This window comes from Pongo pygmaeus, chromosome 1 (assembly GCF_028885625.2).
Source record: "Pongo pygmaeus isolate AG05252 chromosome 1, NHGRI_mPonPyg2-v2.0_pri, whole genome shotgun sequence".
In the NCBI taxonomy this organism is placed as follows: domain Eukaryota; kingdom Metazoa; phylum Chordata; class Mammalia; order Primates; family Hominidae; genus Pongo; species Pongo pygmaeus.
Genome location: NC_072373.2, coordinates 220,747,277 through 220,771,001, shown reverse-complemented (window position 1 = coordinate 220,771,001; position 23,725 = coordinate 220,747,277). Strand labels below are relative to the sequence as shown.

Genomic DNA, 23,725 nt, shown 5'->3' with positions numbered 1-23,725 from the left:
ACCTGGGAGATGGAGGTTGCAGTGAGCAGAGATTGTGCCACTACACTCCAGCCTGGGCGACAGAGCAAGGCCTCAAACAAAACAAAACAAATATAGCACTTCATTTAACCCTTTCAAGCTTGGAGACTTTGACTAACTGAGAGGTTAGACTCAAGCCGGTTTGTCTCACTCCCACATCCACAGGACATTTTCCATTATCCACCCAGTTCAACCACTTGGTGGGCTTGCTTCAAGTACAGAATACCAACACCAACGCCCAGACGAGTCAGCGAACACTCTGTGTGTCTGACAGAAATGAAATATTCTGGCTGGGTGTGGTGGCTCATGCCTGTAATCCCAAAACTCTGGGAAGCTGATGTGGGAGGATTGCTTGAGGCCTGGAGTTTGAGACCAGCCTGGGTAACATGGTGAGTTTTAATGTACCCTGGATTTCCTAGGAATGTGCTACTTTGTAAATCAAGGACAGACACATTTACTGTTCTGGGAAATCCTATTCCCAAGGGCAACGCTGCTGACGGTGTTTGAGCTGACAATCCCCGTGCCCCATGTGCCAGTCAGCCTCTGTCGGATGCACAGCGATTCCGTGTGTAAGTGCAAGCATCTGAGAGTGAAACACACGCCACTTTATTGGAAATTATTTTCCTTTTTGCCCTGAAATAGTACATTTGGGGCATTATACTGATGCTTCTGTATGAGTGTAGGTAGCTTATCAGCGGTGGCTTCTATTAAAGGATAATTAAGGAGGCATTACAAAATAAGCTATAAAAAAGGAAATGTTGGGGCGAGAGCCAATGGAGGGCATTAGTAAAAGGATGCTGAGTAGAAGATCTAAGCCCTCCTTGAATCACAGGAAAAGGAAACAGTTGTTTTTGTTCTATTTAATTGTTTTCTGTATCCCCATCTGTATCACTTATTGTGATAATTTTTTTTTTTTTTTTTTTTTTAAGACAGAGTCTTGTTCTGTCACCCAGGCTGGAGCCCAGTGGCAGGATCTCAGCTCAGTGCAATCTCCACCTCCTGGGTTCAAGCGATTCTCATGTCTCAGCCTCCCGAGTAGCTGGGATTACAGGTGCCCACCATCACGGCCAGCTAATTTTTGTATTTTTAGTAGACGGGGTTTTGTCACGTTGGCCAGGCTGGTCTCAAGCTCCTGACCCTCAGGTGATCCATCTGCCTCGGCCTCCCAAAGTGCTGGGATTACAGGTGTGAGCCACTGCGCCCGGCCTATTGTGACATATTGTGATATTTATTTATTTATTTTTGTGACAGCGTCTCACTCTGTTGCAGGCTGGTGTACAGTGGCACAATTTCGGCTCCCCTCCACCTCCACTTCCTGGGTTCAAGCAATTCTCGTGCCTCAGCCTCCCAAGTAACTGGGACTACAGGCATGTACCACTACACCCAGCTAATTTTTTATAATTTTAGTAGAGACGGGGTTTCACCATGTTGGCTAGGCTGGTCTCGAACTCCTGACCTCAGGTGATCTGCCCACCTCGGCCTCCCAAAATGCTGGGATTACAGGTGTGAGCCACTGCGTCTGGCCTATTGTGATATTTCTTTACTTAATAACTAGCCAATGAATCTCTTAATAGTATTCTGTTTTCCGCTAAGCATGCATAAAAAATGGTCAAATAAGTCCATGATAACTCATCACCTTTTCCCTGCAAGGAGTGTACTGTAGATTACCAAACCTGCAGAAGCCGTCTGTATGGAGACAGGAGGAGGACAAACCAGGATTGCTCTGCTTCACACCCAGAGACTTGGAGTCGCAGCATGTGGAAATTGCTTTAATGATCTTTTATACCCCCTGCTGATAAAGCAATTAGAAAACTGAAGAGTTTCACAGTGGTGAGATATAATTTCACAATACTGAATTAGATATTAGAAATGGACTCTCCGTATGTCCCTATGGTCTACAAGCTTAATATGTATCTTTAAACAAACAAAAAAAAAAATTCATTAACTGGAGAAACAAGTTTGTGGCCATAGTCAACACTCTATAATGTCACCATCTTCACCACTATCTCTGCTTAAAATTCTGCAGTACTATCTTCAGAATATGGATAATGAGTTGGAAATATGACCATTTCTTTTCACTGCCCTTGATAATTACCTTTAAAAAAAAAAAAAAAAAAAAAGTAGGGTCTTACTCTATCATCCAGGCTGGAGTATGGTGGCATGATCAGCCTTGAGCTCCTGGGCTCAAGCGATCCTCTCACCTTAGCCTCCAGAGTAGCTAGGATTATAGGTCAGTACCACCATGCCTGGCTATCTTAAAAATTTTTTTTGTAGAGACAGGGTCTTGCTATGTTGCCTAAGCTGACAATTACTTTATTTAAAAACTTTTTTTTCTGGCCAGGGGTGGTGGCTCACGCCTGTAATCCCAGCACTTTGGGAGGCTGAGGTGGGTGGATCACCTGAGGTCAGGAGTTTGAGACCAGCCTGGCCAAAGTGACAAAACCCCGTCTCTACTAAAAATACAAAAATTAGCCGGGCATGGTGGCACGCGCCTGTAATCCCAGCTGCTCGGGAGGCTGAGACAGGAGAATCACTTGAACCTGGGAGGTGGGGGTTGCAGTGAGCCGAGAGTGTGCCACTGCACTCCAGACTAGGTGACAGAGTGAGACTCCGTCTCAAAAAAACAAAACTTTTTTTTTTTTTTTTGCGATACGGAGTCTCGCTCTGTCACCCAGGCTGGAGTGCAGTGGTGCGCGCTCAGCTCACTGCAACCTCTGCCTACCGAGTAGCTGGGATTACAGGCACCCGCCATCATGCCCGGCTAATTTTTGTATTTTTAGTAGAGACGGGGTTTCACCATATTGACCAGGTTGGTCTTGAACTCCTGACCTCATGTGATCCACCTGCATCGGCCTCCAAAGTGCTGGGATCAAAGGTTTGAGCCACTGTGGTGCCTGTCCTTTTTTTTTTTTTTTCAGACAGAGTGTCACTCTGTCGCCCAGGCTGGAGTGCAGTGGCATAATCTCGGCTCACTGCAACTTCTGCCTCCCCGGTTCAAGCAATTCTCCTGCCTCAGCCTCCCGGGTAGCTGGGACTACAGGCTCCTGCCACCACGCCCAGCTAGTTTTTTGTACTTTTAGTAGAGACACGTTTCACTGTGTTAGCCAGGATGGTCTTGATCTCCTGACCTCGTGATCCACCCGCCTCGGCCTCCCAAAGTGCTGGGATTACAAGCGTGAGCCACCACACCTGGCCTGGCTTTTTTTTTTTTTTTAAACATGTTCCACATGGGGCAGGGCTAAATGTTAGGCAGTACGCCCATAATCACCGCCAATTACTTTTTTTTTTTTTTTTTTTGAGACGGAGTCTCGCTCTGTCACCCAGGCTGGAGTGCAGTGGCGCAATCTCAGCTCACTGCAAGCTCCGCCTCCCGGGTTCATGCCATTCTCCTGCCTCAGCCTCCCAAGTAGCTGGGATTACAGGCACCCGCCACCATGGCTGGCTAATTTTTTTTGTATTTTTAGTAGAGACGGGGTTTCACCGTGTTAGCCAGGATGGTCTTGATCTCCTGACCTCATGATCTGCCCTCCTTGGCCTCCCAGTGCTGGGATTACAGGCGTGAACCACCGTGCCCGGCCAATCACTGCCAATTACTTTTGAACAGAGAACATCATATGTAATCAGAGGAGGCGGGATATTGTTGGTGCAGCTATATCATTCAAAATTGGCAGAAGTCGTGAAGCTGGTGGGGCTAAAAAAAAAAAATTCGTGGAAGGGCATATGTTGACACCTGGAATAGCTTCTCTGGAAGGTGTTCTAAGGCAGGGGGTAGAGTAGTACATAGGTAGTCAAATGATGAGGCTGAGGGTGTCTACCAATATCACAACGCCACAGAGCTTCCTTGGCACACTTCCCACTGCTGCTATGTGGGATCCTGTCTGGCTCGCTTAGGATTCTGCAGGTCACCAGGTCGTGAGGCCTTGCTTGCTGAGATGCTCCGGAGAGAATGCAAGCTCTGCATCTGCTGCAGGCGCAGGGCGAGCTCCCGCTCACAGGCCTCTTGAACAGTCTCCGTCTTCTTTATGTCCCAGTTCAAGGCAACAGCCAGCGCTTTGGGGTCTTCCTTGGTAACCAACTGCAGCAAGAATAAGAACCCCTGAGAACTGGGCCTTCTGTGCGCCTCTCCTGCTGCTCTCCTGACTCTCTTTTGGGGAGTGCGATGAGGCAGTATCCGTTTATGTTACCTCTTTACACTGAAATGCCGGGTTTCCTTTACCATTAATTGCCACGGGCTTTTTGTTTTTTTGAGACGGAGTCTCGCTCTGTCACCCAGGCTGGAGTGCAGTGGCACTATCTCAGCTCCCTGCAAGCTCCGCCTCCCGAGTTCACGCCATTCTCCTGCCTCAGCCCCCCGAGTAGCTGAGACTACAGGTGTCCACCACCACGCCCAGCTAATTTTTTTGTATTTTTTTTAGTAGAGACGGGGTTTCACCGTGTTCGCCAGGATGGTCTCGATCTCCTGACCTCGTGATCTGCCTGCCTTGGCCTCCCAAAGTGCTGGGATTATAGGCGTGAGCCACCGCACCCAGCCTGCCATGGGCTTTTTTAAGACGGAGTTTCACTCTTGTTGCCCAGGCTGGAGTGCAGTGGTGCGATCTTGGCTCACAGCAACCTCCACCTCCCGGGTTCAAGCGATTCTCTTGCTTCAGCCTCCCACCACCATGCCAGGCTAATTTTTGTATTTTTAGTAGAGATGGGGTTTCACCATGTTGGTCAGGCTGGTCTCGAACTCCTGACCTCAGGTGATCCACCTGCCTCGGCCTCCCAAAGTACTGGGATTACAGGCGTAAGCTACTGTGCCCGGCCAAGCATGGGCCTTTTCTTACAACACCAACAGGAGGAAGTCCTTGGAAAGTTTACTTGAAGCAACTCTAAGGTCCTCCACCTTCAGGAAATTTAGCCAAGCTCAAGTCAACAGTTTCCTTCCCTTCTATCTACAATAGGGAGGTACTTATGACAGGGACAAGGACAATGAATCAGAAATAGCACACCCTGGCGGGTTCCCATCCTCAAGTTTTTAGTTCCCTGGTCTTAGCCAGCAGGCGACAATCCCCTCAAGTTTGCCTTTTCCTGTGACATTGACAGACCTCAGGACGGACTATAGATCTTCTTTGACCATGGAAAGACCCAGAAGCCATCTCAGAAGATTGGGCCCCGCTATTCCTCCCTGTCAGGAACAGTCATTTCATTACCAACCTTGGACCAAAGACTGTTTAACGATCTGAGGAAGTGTATGCATTTTTCTTTAAAGCTATTTCGTTTAGATTAATGAGATTTTTGCAAATGCTTTGGCATATAATAGGCAAATTGGCAGCTAGGATTCACAGTCTGCAGAGGTGAACAAAAGGGCCCACACGCCTCTGCACGATACTACTACATCCCAGGGCATGTTCTCTGTAGCTCAGTGACCCTGATTTCCGCCCACCTCCAAATTCTGACTAGATAAGCTCAGCTCTGGAGCTGGCTTCTCCCTCAGTGCAGTAAGGATGTGGCTCGCCAGTGCAACGTCCGAGGAGGTCTCTCTGCTGATACCCGTGTCTACTGCATCCGCCTCCTCACCAAAGGCAGCTTTGGACTCTGCAAAGGAGACACGAGACAGAGATCAGATGTGGTGTGACCATACAGCCACATGACCAACTAGCCAGAATAACTAGCCAGGCAAGAGAGAAACGTGCCCTTCCTGCATCCAGCAGCCGTGGCTTCAGTGGCTCTGGCTGCATCACAAATAGCGTCCTCCTGAGGGACGCCTCCATCAGCCCTGAATTCTCAGAGTAACTCTGCCTGCAGAGAGTCCTACCTTCCTGCTTTGACAAGAGGCTGCCCTCTTTCTCCAAAGCCTGGAGGTACAGCTGCAGGAGCTGCTTGGACTGACGCACTTCCTCTCTTTGGTCAAGCACCTGCTGGAGCGTGTGCTGTAGCCGCTGGACGGTGGCACAACTCTGATGTAGTTCCTGAGCCAGGTCTGAGCAGGGAGCGTCAACAAGCATCTAACAAACAAACATAGACGCTTAGAAATCTACAAGGACTTCCTGACTTTTCTTTTTTTTTGAGACGGAGTCTGCTCTGTTTCCCAGGCTGGAGTGCAGTGGCGCGATCTCGGCTCACTGCAAGCTCTGCCTCCCGGGTTCACGCCATTCTCCTGCCTCAGCCTCCCGAGCAGCTGGTACTACAGGCGCCCGCCACCATGCCTGGCTAATTTTTTGTATTTTTAGTAGAGACGGGGTTTCACCGTGTTAGCCAGGATGGTCTCGATCTCCTGACCTCGTGATCCGCCCGCCTCGGCCTCCCAAAGTGCTGGGATTACAGGTGTGAGCCACCGCGCCCGGCCAATTTTTCTAATTTTCTTCTAGTGTTAAACTTGGGAAGAAGGGTCGAGTGTAGTGGCTTACACCTATAATTCCAGCACTCTGGGAGGCTGAGGCAGGAGGACTGCTTGAGCTCAGGAGTTTAAGACCAGCCTGGGCAACATGGTGAAAACCTGTCTTTACCAAAAATATAAAAATTCACCAGGCATGGTGGAGTACGCCTGTGGTCCCAGTTACTCGGGAGGCTGAGGTGGGAGGATCGTTTGAGCCCGGCAGGCAGACGTTGCAGTGAGCTGAGATTGCACTGCTGCACTCCAGCCTGGGTGACAGAGCTAGACCCTGTCTCAAAACAAAACAAAACAAACCAAAATAAAAAACACCAAGAAATCATTTCCTCAAAGAGGCCTTCCTCCGTGTTCCAATCTAGAGTAGCCTCCATCACTCTCTGCAAACCACCGTCTGATACGCTTTCCTGTTGTTTTCTGCCTCCCTTCATCAGAATACAAGCACTGTTAGAGCAGAGACCGTCTGGCTTGTTCGCCACTGCACGCCCAGTGCATAGAACAATGACAGGCACAGGATGCGGCTCAATAAATATTTTGTGGGTCAAACACAGAGGCTCATATCAATAATCTCAGCACTTTGGGAGGCCAGGGTGGGAGGACTGCCTGAGCCCAGGAGTTCAAGACCAGCCTAGGCAACGTGTGAAGACCTCCTCTCTATAAAACATTAATTAATTAATTTTTTTTGAGACTGAGTCTTGCTCTGTCGCTAGGCTGGAGTGCAGTGACGTGATCTCGGCTCACCGCAACCTCTGCCTCCCGGGTTCAAGCTATTCTCCTGCTTCAGCCTCCTGAGTAGCTGGGATTACAGGCACATGCCATCATGCCCAGCTAATTTTTGTAATTTTTTGTTTTTTGAGACAGAGTCTTGCTCTGTCTCCCAGGCTAAAATGCAGTGGCGTGATCTCTGCTCACTGCTACCTCCCCCTCCCGGGTCAAGTGATTCTCCTGCCTCAGCCTCCTGAGTAGCTGGGATTACAGGTGCTTGCCGCCACACCTGGCTAATTTTTATATTTTTAGTAGAGACGGGGTTTCACCATCTTGGCCAAGCTGGTCTTGAACTCCTGACCTTGTGATCCACCCTCCTCGGCCTCCCAAAGTGCTGGGATTACAGGCGTAAGCCACCGTGCCCGGCTGTATTTTCAGTAAAGATGGGGTTTCACCATGTTTGCCAGGATGGTCTTGATCTCTTGACATCGTGATCTGCCCGCCCCGGCCTCTCAAAGTTCTAGGATTATAGGTGTGAGCCACCGCGCCTGGCTTTATTTATTTATTTATTTTTGAGATGGGGTCTTGCTCTGTTGCCCAGGTTGGTGTGGTATAGTCATGGCTCACTGAAGCCTTGACCACCTGGGCTCAAGTGATCCTTCCGCCTCAGTTTCCTGAATAGCTGGAACTACAGGCACACGGCACCACACCTAGCTAATTTTTGTAGAGACAGGGTTTTACCATATCAAACTCCTGAACTCAGGCAATTTGCTCACCTTGGCCTCCCAAAGTGCTAGGATTACAGGTATGAGCCACTGCACCTGGCCTACAAAAATTAAAAAAAAAAAAGAAAAAATAGCGCAGTGTGGTGGTGCAAGCCTACAGTCTCAGCTACCTGAGAGGCTGAGGTGGGAGGATGGCTTGAGCCCAGGGGGTTGAGGATGCAGTGAGCTATGATCATGCCACTGCACTGGGTGACAAAGCAAGACCCTGTCTCAAAGAGAAATTTTCTTTGAATGAAAGCATACTGTTTTTATCCCAATCTTTTTTTTTTTTTTTTTTTTGAGACAGAGTCTCGCTCTGTCACCCAGGCTGGAGTGCAGTGGTGCGATCTTGGCTCACTGCAAGCTCCACCTCCTGGGTTCAGGCAATTCTTCTGCCTCAGCCTCCTGAGTAGCTGGGACTACAGGTGCCAGCCACCATGCCTGGCTAATTTTTTGTATTTTTAGTAGAGATGGGGTTTTACTGTGTTAGCCAAGATGGTCTCAATCTCCTGACCTCATGATCTGCCCTCCTCGGCCTCCCAAAGTGCTGAGATTACAGGCGTGAGCCACTGCACCTGGCCTATCCCAATCTTACTAGAGAGAAAACACAAGGAGAGAAGCTAAGCTACTGGTTCAAAGTCGTGGTGATAGTGCTGGGATGTGAAGCCAGCTACTCCAACGCTACATTCTCTAGCAGGGCATCCTTGACCCCAGCATCCACCTAACTAGGTTTAGGGTGGATCCCAGGCATTTGTATTAAAAAAAATAATCTGGCTGGGCGCGGTGGCTCACGCCTATAATCTCAGCACTTTGGGAGGCCAAGGCGGGTGGATCACTTGAGGTCAGGACCAGCCTGGCCAACATGATGAAACGCTGTCTCTACTAAAAATACCAAAATTAGCTGGGCGTGTTGGTGTGCACCTGTAATTCCAGCTACCTGGGACGCTGAGGCAGGAGAATTGCTTGAACCCGGGAGGTGGAGGCTGCAGTGAGCTGAGATTGCACCACTGCACTCCAGCCTGGGCGACAGAGTAAGACTGGTGTCTCGGAAAAAAAAAGAAAAAAAATCCACAGGTTATTCTGCTTCATGACGAGGGTTGAAAAATTACTCTTGGTGAGAATGAGAAGATGAAAAATCTTAGTTGTAATTTAAGAATTATTTAAAAATTAGGATTAAAACAAAGAAATTGCTATGGCAAGTATAGAAGCTAAGAAGGTGCTGGGGCGGGGGGCAGAGGCCAGATGAACATTGTCGCAGGTTGTGGAGGAGGCTTTACCTGGAGGTCCTCCTCTGATAGGAGGATGATGCTGGACAGATCTTCTTTCAGCTGCCTGGCCACGTTCTTCCACTTCAACCCTGCCCCGCTGTCTGTTTCATCTACATCAAAGGACTCTTGGGAAATCCAAGCTGTACCTCCATCTGACATATGGGAGAAAATGCCAGTCACAGAACAACCTGAAGTGCTGTTTTCACCTCCTCCCCCAGCACACACAGGCCTCTTGAGGATCTAGATTAATTTCAATGGGAAAGAAGCATCTTATCTCAAGGATTCACAGGAGGGCCAATATCCATCCAAGACCTTGATTTCCCCTCTTCTTTCATCTTTTTTTTTTTTTTTTTTGAGACAGAGTCTCACTCTGTTGCCCAGGCTGGAGTGCAGTGGCACGATCTTGGCTCACTGCAACCTCCACTGCCCAAGTTCAAGCGATTCTCCTGCCTCAGCCTTGCAAGTAGCTGAGATTACAGGTGCCCACCACCATGACCAGCTAATTTTGGTTTTTTAGTAGAGACGGGCTTTCACCATGTTGGCCAGGCTGGTCTCAAACTCCTGACTTCAAGTAATCCGCCCGCCTTGGTCTCCCAAATTGCTGGGATTACAGGTGTGAGCCACCGTGCCTGACCCTCTTTCATCTTTATCTCTGTGGGCAACGGCTCTGTATCCTTCCACAGAAAGAAGCCATTTAAACCCAATGTGTGGTCACACCTACATGGAATCCAATCATACTTCCCTTTCTGGTTTCTGTGTGTCCAGGTGTGTCCTGTTTTTTATACGAAAATGGTCATTTGTGCCAGCATTTCTCTGTGCTTGGGGATTGGTCCCTTCTTTAACTGGGGGAGCTGTAGCCATCGATTGCTCTCCCTTAGGCCTGAGTGCAAAGGTGGCTGGTAGGGCCACTGCTGTAGGATGACTTCCTCAATTTTGTGGCATACTTCAGGACACTTTTTTTTAAGTCCCTCCCTAAAACTAATCCCCCTCTCAAGACACTTCTTGATCCTTGGTCACCAATGTTAGTCCCCTTTCTGTCTCCTGTGATGATGATGATGGCAGGGACAGGTAACATTTATTGAGTCCTTAACTATGTGCCAGGTAAGATCTAAACGCTTCGTATCAGTGGTTCTCAAGCGGGAGCAATTTTGCCCCCCAGGAGACATCTGACAATATCTGGAGTCATTTATTCTTGGTTATTACAGTTGTGGGGGGAGGTTCGTAACATCTAGGATGCTACTAAACACCCTATCATACACAAAGCATCCTCTCCACAACTCCAGCCCCAAATGTCAACAGTGTCATTGAGAAACCCTGGTTTGATATGTACTATATTATCTTTACGACAATCTTAGGGGACAGGTTCTATAATTATGATGTCAACAAGGCACTGAGAAGTTATGTAATTTGCACAAGGTCACCTGGCTAGTAAATGGTAGAGCCGGGATCCAGACCTCAACAGCCGGACTGCAGCCTACAGCACTGAGCTCCCTGCCAGGCTGCATTTTAGTTGCTGTCTGTCCATGAGTTAGTTGAGAACTGGGCCCATGTCTCATTCATCTATTTTTTTTTCTTTTTTTTGAGACAGAGTCTCGCTCTGTCGCCCAGGCCGGAGTGCAGTGGCACAATCTCAGCTCACTGCAACCTCCACCTCCCAGGTTCAAGCAATTCTCCCGCCTCAGCCTCCCAAGTAGCTGGGATTATAGGTGCCTGCCACCATGCTCAGCTAGTTTTTGTATTTTCAGTAGAGATGGGCTTTCGCCATGTTGGCCAGGCTGGTCTCAAACTCCTGACCTCAGGTGATCTGCCCACCGTGCCTGGCCTCATTCATCTTTATCCCCAGGACTCAGCACCATGTCTGGCACATAGAAAGTGCTCAGTAAATATTTGTTGAACAAATGCTTAAAAAGCCAGACAAATGGCAATTGTCTGTGCAGTGAAAGTAATCATGACGGATGCTGTACTGCATAGGCCGTTTTATATATGGCTAGAGTTTCTTACCTGAATTGTTGTATGCCCATTTCTCATTATTGGCCAACGCCACAAACTTAGTATTGGAAGGTAGACACAGAAAGTAATCGTCATCATCCACTATGGTGCCATCCTCTGCCAGGACCAGGGTGACTGGTGTCAGGGACTTATCAATGGCCAGAATGTCACAGGCTGAAAAGAAGAAAATATTTGGCAAATGACAAATAACCATAAGGAAATTACATCTGTCCCTGCATCTCAAGTATGTATGGCTCCAGAGCTGAGCTGTACTCCTGGTAGGTAATAACTAGAATAACAATCATCACTTCTAGCACTAATAGAACACTCATCACGTGCCTGATTCTGTTCTAAGTGTTCTTTTCTTTTTTTTTGTAGCAGGGTCTCACTCTGTTACCCAGGCTGCAGCGCAGTGGTGTGATCTTGGGTCTCACTCTGTTACCCAGGCTGCAGTGCAGTGGTGCGATCTCGGCTCACTGAAACCTCTGCCTCCCAGGTTCAAGTGATTCTCCCGCCTCAGCCTCCCGAGTAGCTGGGATTATAGGCGTGCACCACCATGTCCGGCTAATTTTTGTATTTTTAGTAGAGATGTGGTTTCACCATGTTGACCAGGCTGGTCTCGAACTCCTGACCTCATGATCCAACCGCCTTGGCCTCCCAAAGTGCTGGGAGCCACTGTGCCCGGCCCTAAGTGCTTTTCTTTCTTTTCTTTTTTTTTGGACACATAGTCTCACTCTGTCGCCCAGGCTGGAGTGCAGTAGTACAATCTTGGCTCACTGCAACCTCCCCCTCCCGGGTTCAAGCAATTCTCTGCCTTAGTCTCCCGAGTAGCTGGGATTACAGGCACTGGCCACCGTGCCTGGCTAATTTTTGTATTTTTAGTAGAGATGGGGTTTCATCATCTTGGCCAGACTGGTCTGGAACTCCTGACCTAATGATCTACCTGCCTCGGCCTCCCAAAGTGCTGGGATTACAGGCATGAGCCACTGCGCCTGGCCTAAGTGCTTTTCATATACAGTATTTAATCTCAAAATAATCCTGTAAAGTAGGTACTTTTATTAGTTCTGTTTTATAGATGATGAACCCAAGGCTCAGAGAGGTTAAGTAACTTGTCCAAGATCACACAGTAAGTGGCAAAGCTGGGATTTAAACCCACAAAGTCTGGCTCCTGAAAGTATGTTTACTCCAGCTACTCCACACTGATGTATGGTAGGTATTTGAGTTTTTACTGGAATGAACAACCAATCAAAGTCTGGTTTGATTCCTTGCAAACAAGCAGTCTCTCATTCATTTACTCAATTTTCCTTTTTTTTTTTTTTTTTGAGACGGAGTCTTGCTCTGTCGCCCAGGCTGGAGTGCCCAGGCGCTATCTTGGCTCGCTGCAAGCTCCGCCTCCCGGGTTCATGCCTTTCTCCTGCCTCAGCCTCCCGAGTAGCTGGGATTACAGGTGTCCACCACCACGCCCGGCTAATGTTTTGTATTTTTAGTGATGGTCTCGATCTCCTGACCTCGTGATCCGCCCGCCTCGGCCTCCCAAAGTGCTGGGATTACAGGTGTGAGCCACCGTACCCAGCCCTCAGTTGTCCTCTTAAATTCTCCTACGTGTAACAAATGTCAAAAAATATACCAAAAAGGCCAGGTGCAGTGGCTCACGTCTGTAATCCCAGCACTTCGGGAGGCCGAGAAGGGCGGATCACGAGGTCAGGTGATCGAGACCATCCTGGCTAACATGGTGAAACCCCGTCTCTGCTAAAAAACACAAAAAATTAGCTGGGCGTGGTGGTGGGCGCCTGTAATCCCAGCTACTCCGGAGGCTAAGGCAGGAGAATGGAGTGAACCCGGGAGGCGGAGCTTGCAGTGAGCCGAGATAGTGCCACTGCACTCCAGCCTGGGTGACAGAGTGAGACTCTGTCTCAAAAAAAAAGAAAGAAAATGCTTTTTGTTCTTTACAGTATCTTCCTTAGCAGCTTCTTTTCTAACCTATGGGAAAGTATAAAAGAAGTGGAAGCTTCTATCAGTAGCTTTTCATATTATTATCATCGGCCGAGAGGCTTTCTCCAGGACAGGTCTGTACTATCCCATTTAGTGACAGCAATGCTTCAAATACTAACGGGACTGGAGTGATCAGAAATAGCCAAGAGACTACAAATATCCTTCAGCGGTGTTGTCTACCACCCAATAGAACAGCAAGGCATGTATGGGCTGGACTGCAGAGAACACCAGCCTCTGTGCCACGAACATCCAGCCAAGGCACTGAAGGGGAATTAGAAGTAAAGTAATCTAACGTCAGGAAAAAAATACATAAATGCTTATATGCAAAATCCATGTTACCAAAGCATTTATAATGCTTTGGCTGTTCATGGGTCTCTGAAAATTTCCATATGATTTCTGTTGGTGACTGAGAGGAAGCAACTGTGCCCTCTGACACACACTGTGACTACATGCCTGGAGCTGGCTCACACATTTAACCTGTAAAACTTCTCTGGGTAAGCAATTTGTTGCTACCGGCTAATAAGACTTGCAAGTCACTTAAACATATCATCTTATTTGAGAGAACCAACAATCCTTTGAAGCAGGGCTATAAATATTATACCCAATTTACTGATGAGAAAACTGAGGGTTGAGAGCTGGTTAAGTGCAAGGCCAAGCAGCTGGTAAAGGTATGGGGCCGGGATCGGAACTTCCGTCGGCTCCGTCACTTACAACTCACGTTCCTTGTCTGGACCTCCAGAAATGGTCAGTAGCAGCTCCCTCTTTCCTGCATAGGTTCCTGCCAGAGCGGACGGTGGAAACCCCTCCCCACCCCGCCGTGGGCTCAGGTGGGGGTTCTTGTACCACCTGAGTGTGCCGGAGTGGCAGGAACCCAGTGGGGTCCGTTTGGTCCAACATCGAAGTGATTTCAGGCAAGAGACCTAAGGCGAGTCTGGCTTAATTTGCACATTGCTTCCTGGCTCTCTTCCCACCACCGTGGAGTCTCACACGAGATTAATTACGCTCAAGCGCCTTAAATCTGTAAATCGCTATGCCCACTCCGACCATTTCTGTCCCAAGGCTCCACCCGAGCTATAAGAATCCCCAAGTCGCCTCTCCTGACCCCGCCTCGCCCCCGCCGGACATCCTCCCCGGCCTTGGCTCCCCCACACCCTCGCCCGGGGTCCCGAGCCAACCCTTGCTCCTCAGGTCTTCGAGGCAGGAGGCGGCCACGCCGTGCTGTTCGCGGCTGTAGTTGCGGCGCAGCAGACACGGCTTTAGAGTCCGGATCTCGCCAGATTCTGGTACCCCGGCTTCCCCGGTCACCTCCATCCTCTACAAGGTGGGACCTGCCCGGCTTCGAGAAGTCGCGGGAGGCCGGAGCGACGGTCCTTCTACTCGACCCCCTTCCGCAGCCTGCCGGGAGATGTAGTTCGCTCCGCAGCAAATCACACGTGAGACCAGGGCACGCCGGGCGATGTAGTTCTAGTTGCCGCTAATCACGTGTGGCGTCGAGGCATGCCGGAGACTGTAGTCTCTGGGTTTAAAGCCGCTTTCGTTCTATCGCGCGATTCAGCCTAGGAGTTGTTTTTACCTTTTAGGAGCTGCATTCGCGCGTTCATAAATAAGGCCAATAGAGACTTATTTTGCATGAAGATGCACACGCATGTATACTGTATTGAATTTTTAGAGCATTCCTATTCGCATATGAGATGCATAATGCTAATACAGACACCCGCATGTTTCCGCCCATTCTATTTCCTGCTTCAACTGTGCAAATTAGTTTGGAGTCTCAGAACAAAACGCTTAAATAAATATAGTAAGCATTAAAGTCTCAAATGCATCGGGGAGGAAAGGGGAAATGCGAAGCTCGGCACTGTTGGAGATTGTTCAGATGCCTCTTGACAACATATTCATCTTTGTTTTAATACTGCTACTATGGAAAAGTTTGTTTTTTCCTCCTGAAAAATAAACATCTAAGATTAAAAGAATAGTAATAAAAATGATCAAAAAGTTCCTCTCTTAAAAGAGGGCATTTTACGTAAACTAGAAGTAATTATCTGCTCATATTTATTCATTCGTGGGACACCTTCCTTCCTTGTTTCTTTTTTCTTTTTTTGAGACAGCGTTTCGCTCTGTCTCCCAGGCTGGAGTGCAGTGGCGCGATGATGGCTCACTGCAGTTTTGATCTCCTGGGCTCAAGCAATCTTCCTACCTCATATTTTGTTTATAAAAACGTGGGTAAGGGCCCCGGGGGCGGTGGCTCACCCCTGTAATCTCAGCACTTTAGGAGGCCGAGGCGGACAGATGGTCTGAGGTCAGTAGTTTGAGACCAGCCTGGCCAACATGGTGAAACCCCGTCTCTACTAAAAATACAAAAATTAGCCGGGCGTGATGGTGCACGCCTGTAGTCCCAGATACTTGGGAGGCTGAGGCAGGTGAATCGCTTGAACCCGGGAGGCGGAGGTTGCAGTTGGCCGAGATCGCACCATTGCACTCCAGCCTGGGCGTCAGGAGCAAGACTTCGTCTCAAGCAAAAACAAAAACAAAAGCAAAAACAAACAAAAAAAACGTGGGAGAGGAAATTAGATATTATCTCAAGAAAAGTTTAGGCATTTAAAACAGCGTTTAGTAGGAGGAATTATTAATTAAGTCATCCCTTTTAAGCAGTCTATATTGATCGAAACACAACTATAATAGGAGCTGGCGGTTAACTGTAATGTATGTATCCTTTTTCATATAATTTCATTTTTTATTTTCTTATCTTATTTTTAGACAAGGTCTCGCTCTGTCGCCCAGGCTGGAGTACAGTGGCATAATCATAGTTCACTGCAGCCTCAACCTCCTGGGCTCAAGGGATCCTCCTGCCTTGGCCTCCTAAAGTGTTGGGATTACAGGTGTGAGCCACTGCTCCCGTCCAATATTTAATTTAAAAATCTAACAATTAAAAAAAAATCTAACAATTCAACCAGCGTAAAATAATGACGTTTTGTAGAAGCCTCTTCTCTTCAAAATGCCCCCTTTTATGTTCTCCCAATAGACCTGCACACTTATCTGAGTCCTATCCCCATAATACTGTAATTGTATGTGTGTTTGGCCTGGGCGTGGGAGTAGCGATTGAGTCTTGAATGTTTTTATTTCAAGGCCTACCAAAGTCCCTAGCATATAGCAGGCACTCAAAGAATGGAACTGATGTCTAAAAATTAATTTCCAAGTTTCTTCGCATTCCTCCATTGGCAAGTCCCTAAATGTGCCCATGGCACTGTGGGGATGGGCAGAGATTTAACTCAATAAGAATAATATGGGCCGGGCGCAGTGGCTCACTTCTGTAATCCCAACACTTTGGGAGGCCGAGGCAGGCAGATCACCTGAGGTCGGGAGTTCGAGAGCAGCCTGACCAACATGGAGAAACTCCATCTCTACTAAAAATACAAAGTTAGCCGGGCATGGTGGCGCATGCCTCCAGTCCCAGCTACTCGGGAGGCTGAGGCAGGAGAATCGCTTGAAACCGGGAGGCGGAGGTTGCGCTGAGCCGATATCGCGCCATTGCACGCCAGCCTAGGCAACAAGAGTGAAACTCCGTCTCAAAAAAAAAAAAAAAACCAGAATAATACACATATAACAACGCAAAGAAGATATAGACTTGGGATCTTCCTGGAAAGCAGAGACTTAACGGAAACTATGCAAGGTGACCCGCACACCCGGGCTCCACCCTCTGCCCCAGTCCCCCACATCGACAGGCTCTGTTCCGGCTACCTTAGTCTGGGCGGGAGGGCGAGAGCGAGGGCGCCTGGGAGAAACCTCGCCCAGCGGCGGTTGATTAGTCAGGCCTCAGAAAGATGGCGTCCTCGGAGCAGGCAGAGCAGCCGAGCCAGGTAAGGGGAGTGGGACTGCCCCGCTATGCGGCGGAGACCCCGGCTGGAGGGGGCGCTCAGCATAAGGCCGGGAGCCGGGTAGGGACCCCGAGTCTCCGAAGCTGGGGACCCGGACCTCTTGCCCCCTCCTGAGCCCCGCCCCTCCCCAGGTCCTCCCCACCCGGCCCCTCCCCCGGTGACCCCTGTTTGACCACATTCCGGAGCCCGGGCTTTGGTGTTTGGCTGTGCCCCCAGGTCCCCACTTCCCGCCTGCCAGCACCTCTGGTCCCACTTGAGCTTGGCGGGGAGGGTGACGGGACCCTTGGGAAGTCCCCAGCCTTGAGCTGCGAGGGCTTGAGAAGGAGAGGATAGATCGTTCCCGGCTGTCCCCTCCGGGGAGGGGCCTGATTCCATTAGGGTTCGCACTCCCTCACGGCCTCAGTCTCCTGGATCGGTTGCCACCCTCTTCATCTGTAGTCACCTTTGCGCTTCTCTGGTCAAGTTGGATAGTCAGAAATAATCTAGTCGAGCCCTCTCAGTGCGTTGATAGGAAAGGGACGCACTGTGAATAACAGACGCCACCAAGCTTTTGGCTGAGGACCCATCCTCGCTTCCCTGGGTTTGGTTTTGTTGGCCGAGGGCTCCGCTCTACCTTTTCACCTGCAGATTCAGACAAATCCCACTCCAATAAGGGGACCATAAGGACCAGTGTTGACGCCTGTGCCTCTGCGGTCGGGAGGCAGTGGATGATAAGGCCTCTGAAGGGGTTTATAGTCCAAAGGTGGGGTGGGGTGGGGTGAGGAGAAAAGGGCTAAGAGACATCTTACATTTAACTGCGTATGTGCTGTCATGTTGAGGACAAATTACATCTATTATCTCGTTTAGTGTTCACTACAACCTTTATGAAGTGCAGGCTACTAACCTCCATTTCACAGAAATGAATACTAAGGGTTTGTGACATGCCCCAAATCGTGTGCTCTGCTGAGCCTGTATTGAACCTGTGTGACTCCACTAGTCATCCATACATTTTTGAGTTTAGTTAGGATTAGAATGAAGAAGAAGAAAATAGTTTCAACTTGGGGCCTCATTCCTCCTCTCCCATCTCCTTGAAGCACCTCTAAGAGTTTTCAGCAACTTACTAGTATTTCACTTCCTTTAGAGGCAGAAGACCACCACTTAGTGTTTCTTACTGTCTTATTCTGCATGTCTGTTACAGGAATTGCACTTAAAGGAGTTGGTGTGTTCCCCCATACCAGTTTCTATTAGCAGTGTGAATGATTCAGGAAGAAGATGTCTTGATTGTAAAACATGGGAGATAACAAGGACTGATTCTGGCCTTCTCACTGTCAGGTGTTCTGGAGTTTGGCAAGTGTCTTGAGAGGAGGGCCTCTCCTTTCTTGCCTTACCACATTTAGTTTGCTGAAATACTAAGGCATCTTGGGGTCTGGGTTTCTCCGAATTGTTTTGTGTTAGGAATGCCCACAGGCTGGGATTGAAGGGTGTCCTCAGTTCCTGATTCTTTTTTTTTTTTTAAGACGGAGTCTCGCTCTGTCACCCATGCTGGAGTGCATTGGCGCAATCTTGGCTCACTGCCTCCCGGGTTCGAGCGATTCTCCTGCCTCAGCCTCCCAAGTAGCTGGGACTACGGGTGCCTGCCACCACACCTGACTAATTTTTGTAATTTTAGTAGCGACGGGTTTCACCATGTTGGCCAGGCTGGTCTTGAACTCCTGACTTCAAGTGATCCGCCCGCCTCAGCCTCCCAAAGTGCTGAGATTATATGCGTGAGCCACCGTGCCCGGCTCTGTTCCTGATTCTTATAGGACATTTAATTTGCCAGTGCTGTAAACAGTACTAAAAATCTTGCCACTTGGAGCCATTGTCATGCCCAAGGATTCTTTTGGTTTTGCAGGTTTGCCCTCTCTGTATATGTATTTAATAGAAAAGGATCTAAAGTCCTTTAAGGGGGCATGGCCATCACTTGTTTGATTTTCAGCTCTGCTTCTCCTTTGCCCTCCTTTCCAAAGCTGGTAGAGGTAGGATTGCAACAGAACATGCTGGCAGCTTTGAACTTTCCTTTTTTTTTTTTTTTGAGACAGAGTCTGGCTCTGTCGCCCAGGCTGGAGTGCAGTGGCGCGATCTCGGCTCACTCCGCCTCCTGGGTTCACGCCATTCTCCTGCCTCAGCCTCCCGAGTAGCTGGGACTACAGGCGCCCGCCACCACACCCAGCTAATTTTTTGTGTTTTTAGTAGAGGCAGGGTTTCACTGTGTTAGCCAGGATGGTCTCCTGACCTCATGATCTGCCCACCTCGGCTTCCCAAAGTGCTGGGATTACAGGCGTGAGCCGAAGCGCCTGGCCAAAACTTGAACTTTTCATACCAGATTCTATCACTATCTAACAAGTAGCAAATGCACGCTTTTTGAATGAACCAATGCTCTTCAGCAATTGCCTGTTTCATTTTCAAATCTTGATCAATCCAGTTTCCCACTTCTCCAGTTAAAGCAGAGTAGAATCGAAAGGATTGTTTAGCTAATTCCCCCACACCTTGTTGTGTAGGGTTAGAACTGTGGGGCTGATCCAGTATTCTGTCTCTCACAGAAAGTTTGTTAGTTAGCCTTGTCATATCAATCTCTGGTTTCCAGCTATTAAAGGTGAATAACCTTCTCTTCCCTTGAGAGGCAGTGTAGAATAGTGGTTACAAGTACAGGCTCTAAAGCCAGACCCACTGGCTGAATCCTAACTCCACTAACTTACCAGCAATGTCATCTTGGACAGATCTGCTTAATTTTTCTGGACTTAATTTCTCCATGTGTAAAACAGGGAAAATACTAGGACCTATCTCATAGAGTTGCTCTGAGGACTAAATGAGTTATTTATTTATTTATTTATTTTTGAGACCGAGTCTCACTCTGTTGACCAGGCTGGAGTGCAGTGGCGCGATCTTGGCTCACTGCAACCTCCGCCTCCCGGGTTCAAGTGATTCTCCTGCCTCAGCCTCCCAAGTAGCTAGGACAACAGGTATGCACCACCAGGCCTGGCTAATTTTTTTTTTTTTTAAGTAGAAATGGGGTTTTACCATATTGGACAGGCTGGTCTCAAACTCTTGACCTCAGGTAATGTGCCCACCTCGGCCTCCCAAAGAGCTTGGGATTACAGGCGTGAGCCACCGCACCTGGCCCTAAATGAGTTATTTATGTAAAAGTGCCAGAACAGTGCCTGAAACAATGTGTTGCCTATTATTATTATTCAATTTAATAAGCTCTGAGTTTTCACTCACAAATGTATCTAAACCTTTCCTCAAGTTCTATTACATCTTTTGGGGTATGATTTTTCATGTGTTGACTAGTTGTCTAGTAAAGTTCTTTTATTCAGAAGTAATTCCTTAAAATTTCAAGGAATGCCCTGAATGCTAGTGTTTATGCTAGCTGTCCTTCATGACTTTTGCATTTCAGGAACATACTTACTTTTTCATAATGGTATAGTCTTTTTAGTCTATCCTCAAGACGATTTGTTGGAATTTCATTTATTGCTTCCTTTGTTCTGTGTTCCCCACATGGCTCTGTTTTATGTGGTTGATCTATTGATTGATTGAGACAGGGTCTCACTCTGTCACCAGAGTGCGGTGGTGTGATCATGGCTCACTGCATCCTTGCCCGCCCGGGCTCAGGCAATCCTTTCGTCTCAGCCTCCTGAGTAACCGGGACTACAGATGTGCACCACCATTCCTGGCTAATGTATTTTTTTTTTTTTTTTTTGAGACAGAATCTCACTCTGTCGCCCAGGCTGAAGTGCAGTGGTGCGATCTGAACTCACTGCAAGCTCTGCTTCCCAGGTTCGCACCATTCTCCTGCCTCAGCCTCTGGAGTAGCTGGGACTACAGGCGCCTGCCACCACGCCCGGCTGTTTTTTTTTTATTTTTAGTAGAGACGGTGTTTCACCGTGTTAGCCAGGATGGTCTCGATCTCCTGATCTCGAGATCCGCCCACCTCAGCCTCCCAAAGTGCTGGGATTACAGGTGTGAGCCACTGCGCCTGGCCTGGCTAATGTATTTTTAAAACAATTTTTGTAGTGGTGAGTTCCTGGCTGGGCGTGATGGCGCATACCTGTAATCTTAGCACTTTGGGAGGCTGAGGCATGAGGGTCGCTTGAGGCCAGGAGTTTGAGACCAGCCTTTGCAATATAGGGAGGCCTCGTTCCTACTGAAAATTAAAAAATTAGCCAGGCATGGTAGCGCTTGCCTGTGGTCCCATCTCCTTAGGAGGCTGAGGCGAGAGCATCACTTGGGCCGGGGAGGTTGAGGCTGCAGTGAGCGGTGATTGTGCCATTGCCTTCCAGCCTGGTTGAGAGAGCAAGACTCTGTTTGGGAGAAAAAAAAAAAAGAGAGGGAGAAAGTGCTGAGATTATAAGCATGAGCCACCACGCCCAGCCAGCATGGCTGATCTCTCATTGAAGTCCTTTCTAGTGTGTACATGTTGGAGCCCATAGGAATGAGAAACGTTATCTCTATTTCCCAACTTTCCTACTAGCTTTTCTTCCTTCACTGAACAACAGAGGCGTGGTTGAATCTGATTACTTCACAGGTACTGAGTATTGAATATTATTGCGGAAGGCAGATTTCCTATCTGGGGAGGTTCACCGGGTACAGGAAATTTTGCATTAAGAGGCTACAGAAGCAGGCAGGGAGAAGAGCAGAGTGAAAGAGTGGAAGAGCATGGCCTCGCATCCTGGCAGGTTTTGGTGGAACTTCATCACTCACAACTATTGGACTTATCACTCCACCTTTCTTTCTTTTTTTTTCTTTTTTTTTTTTTTTGAGATGGAGTCTTGCTCTGTCACCCAGGCTGGAGTGCAGTGGCACAATCTCAGCTCACGGCAAGCTCTGTCTCCCGGGTTCATGCCATTCTCCTGCCTCAGCCTTCTGAGTAGCTGGGACTACAGGCACCCGCCACCACGCCCGGCTAATTTTTTGTATTTTTAGTAGAGATGGGGTTCCACCATGATAGCCAGGATGGTCTCGATCTCCTGACCTCGTGATCCGCCCGCCTTGGCCTCCCAAAGTGCTGGGATTGTAGGCGTGAGCCACCGCGCCCGGCCATCACTCCACCTTTCTGAGTATGTTTTCTCCTCTGTAAAATGAGAGCAATAATAGTTATCCTAAAGCTGGGTGTGGTGGTGCATGTCTGTAGTTCCAGCTACTCAGGAGGCTGAGGCTGGAGGATTGCTTGAGCCCAGGAGTTGGAGTCTGTAGTGCACGATGATCACGTATGTGAATAAACTACTCCAGCCTGGGCAACAGAGTGCAACCCTATCGCTTAAAAAATAAATAAATAAATAAATAATTACCTTTTCAGTGTTGACTGAAATCACAGATGTGAAGAGCACCTGCTGCATAGTAAGTGCTCAGAGTTAGTTTTCTTCTTCCAGTCTTTACATGTAGTTTTGAGAGTCTGTTGAAACTCTTGAATAACAGTAGGTCAGACAAGGTATTTGCCCTCTCAACTTTTTTTTTTTTTTTGAGACAGAGTCTCCCTCTGTTGCCCAGGCTGGAGTGCAGTGGCTCAATCTCGGCTCACTGCAACCTCAGCCTCCCAGGTTCAAGCGGTTCTCCTGCCTCAGCCTCCTGAGTAGCTGGGACTACAGGTGCATGCCACTACGCCTGGCCAACTTTTTTTTTTTGAGACGGAGTCTTGCTGTGTCTCCTGATCTGGAGTGCAGTGGCATGATCTCGGCTCATTGCAACCTCCGCCTCCTAGGTTCAAGCAATTCTCCTGTCTCAGCCTCCCAAGTAGCTGGGACTACAGGTGCCCGCCACCACACCCAGCTAATTTTTTTGTATTTTTAGTAGAGACAGGGTTTTGCCATGTTGGCCAGGATGGTCTCGATCCCCTGACCTCAAGTGATCTACCCACCTTGGCCTCCCACAGTGCTGGGAGCCACCGCGCCCAGCCTTAAACTTTTTTTTGTTTGTTTTTTGAGACAGGGTCTTACTCTGTCACCCAGTCTGGAGTGGAGAGGTGTTATCACAGCTCACTGTAGCCTTGACCTCCTGGGTTCAAGTGATCCTCCAGCCTCAGCCTCCCAAGTAGCTAGGACTATAGTCATGCGCTGCGATGCCCAGCTAATTATTTTTTGTAGAGGTCGGGTCTTGCTGTGTCGCCCAGGCTGGTCTTGAACTCCTGACCTCAAGTGAACCTCCTGCCTTAGCCTCCCAGGCTTCTTTTACTTAACGCATATTTTTGAGATTCATTCATGATGAGAACAGCGACAGTTTATTATCACTGCTTTATATAGTTATTGTATGAATGTGTTTGGCCATTTATTATTAACCATTCTACTCTTTTTTTTTTGAGACAATGTCTGGCTCTGTTGCCTAGGCTGGAGTGTAGTGGTACGATTTCAGCTCACTGCAAACTGCTTCCCAGGCTCAAGCCATCCTCCTACCTTAGCTCCCCTGGTAGCTGGGACCACAGGCACATGCCACCCAACCTGGCTAATTATTTTTATATTTTTTGTAGAGACGGGGTTTTGCCATGTTGCCCAGGCTCGTCTTGAACTCCTGATCTCAAGCAATCTGCCTGCTTGGGCCTCCCAAAGTGCTGAGATTACCAGTGTGAGCAACCACACCTGGACACCATTCTACTTTTTTTTTTTTTTTTTTGAGACTGAGTCTTGCTCTATCACCCAGGCTGGAGTGCAGTGGCACGATCTTGGCTCACTGCAACCTCTGCCTCCTGGGTTCAAGTGATTTTTCTGCCTCAACCTCTCGAGTAGCTGGGATTATAGG

At 48.5% G+C, this 23,725-nt stretch overlaps 2 protein-coding genes across 3 annotated transcripts in view; one reads left to right on the top strand and one right to left on the bottom strand.

Moving 5' to 3' along the window:
* Positions 1-1,771: 1,771 nt before the first annotated feature.
* DFFA (DNA fragmentation factor subunit alpha) lies at positions 1,772-17,051 on the bottom strand. Its single transcript, XM_054439881.2, has 7 exons — positions 16,842-17,051; positions 14,282-15,046; positions 11,127-11,288; positions 9,135-9,277; positions 5,816-6,005; positions 5,444-5,595; positions 1,772-4,093 (listed from the first exon to the last, which is right to left on the bottom strand). The coding sequence occupies exons 2-7, from the start codon at positions 14,415-14,417 to the stop codon at positions 3,881-3,883; spliced, it is 996 nt and encodes a 331-aa protein (XP_054295856.1). The 5' UTR covers positions 14,418-15,046; positions 16,842-17,051; the 3' UTR covers positions 1,772-3,880.
* PEX14 (peroxisomal biogenesis factor 14) overlaps positions 16,845-23,725 on the top strand; it is a 157,667-nt gene continuing 150,786 nt past the window's right edge. For both annotated transcript variants that reach the window (XM_054439865.2, XM_054439856.2), the window contains exon 1: positions 16,845-16,960. In XM_054439865.2, the coding sequence (XP_054295840.1) occupies positions 16,925-16,960 (36 nt within the window). In that variant the 5' untranslated portion in view covers positions 16,845-16,924. The remainder of the gene's footprint in view (positions 16,961-23,725) is intronic.

Coding starts and splice junctions, on each gene's coding strand:
- DFFA (XM_054439881.2), bottom strand. CDS start 14,417: ATGGAGGTGACCGGGGAAGCCGGGGTACCAGAATCTGGCGAGATCCGG. Junction 6,006..9,134: donor TATCAGAGGAGGACCTCCAG/GTAAAGCCTCCT, acceptor TTTGTTTGTTAG/ATGCTTGTTGACGCTCCCTG. Junction 4,094..5,443: donor TATCTAGTCAGAATTTGGAG/GTGGGCGGAAAT, acceptor TTCTTGCTGCAG/TTGGTTACCAAGGAAGACCC.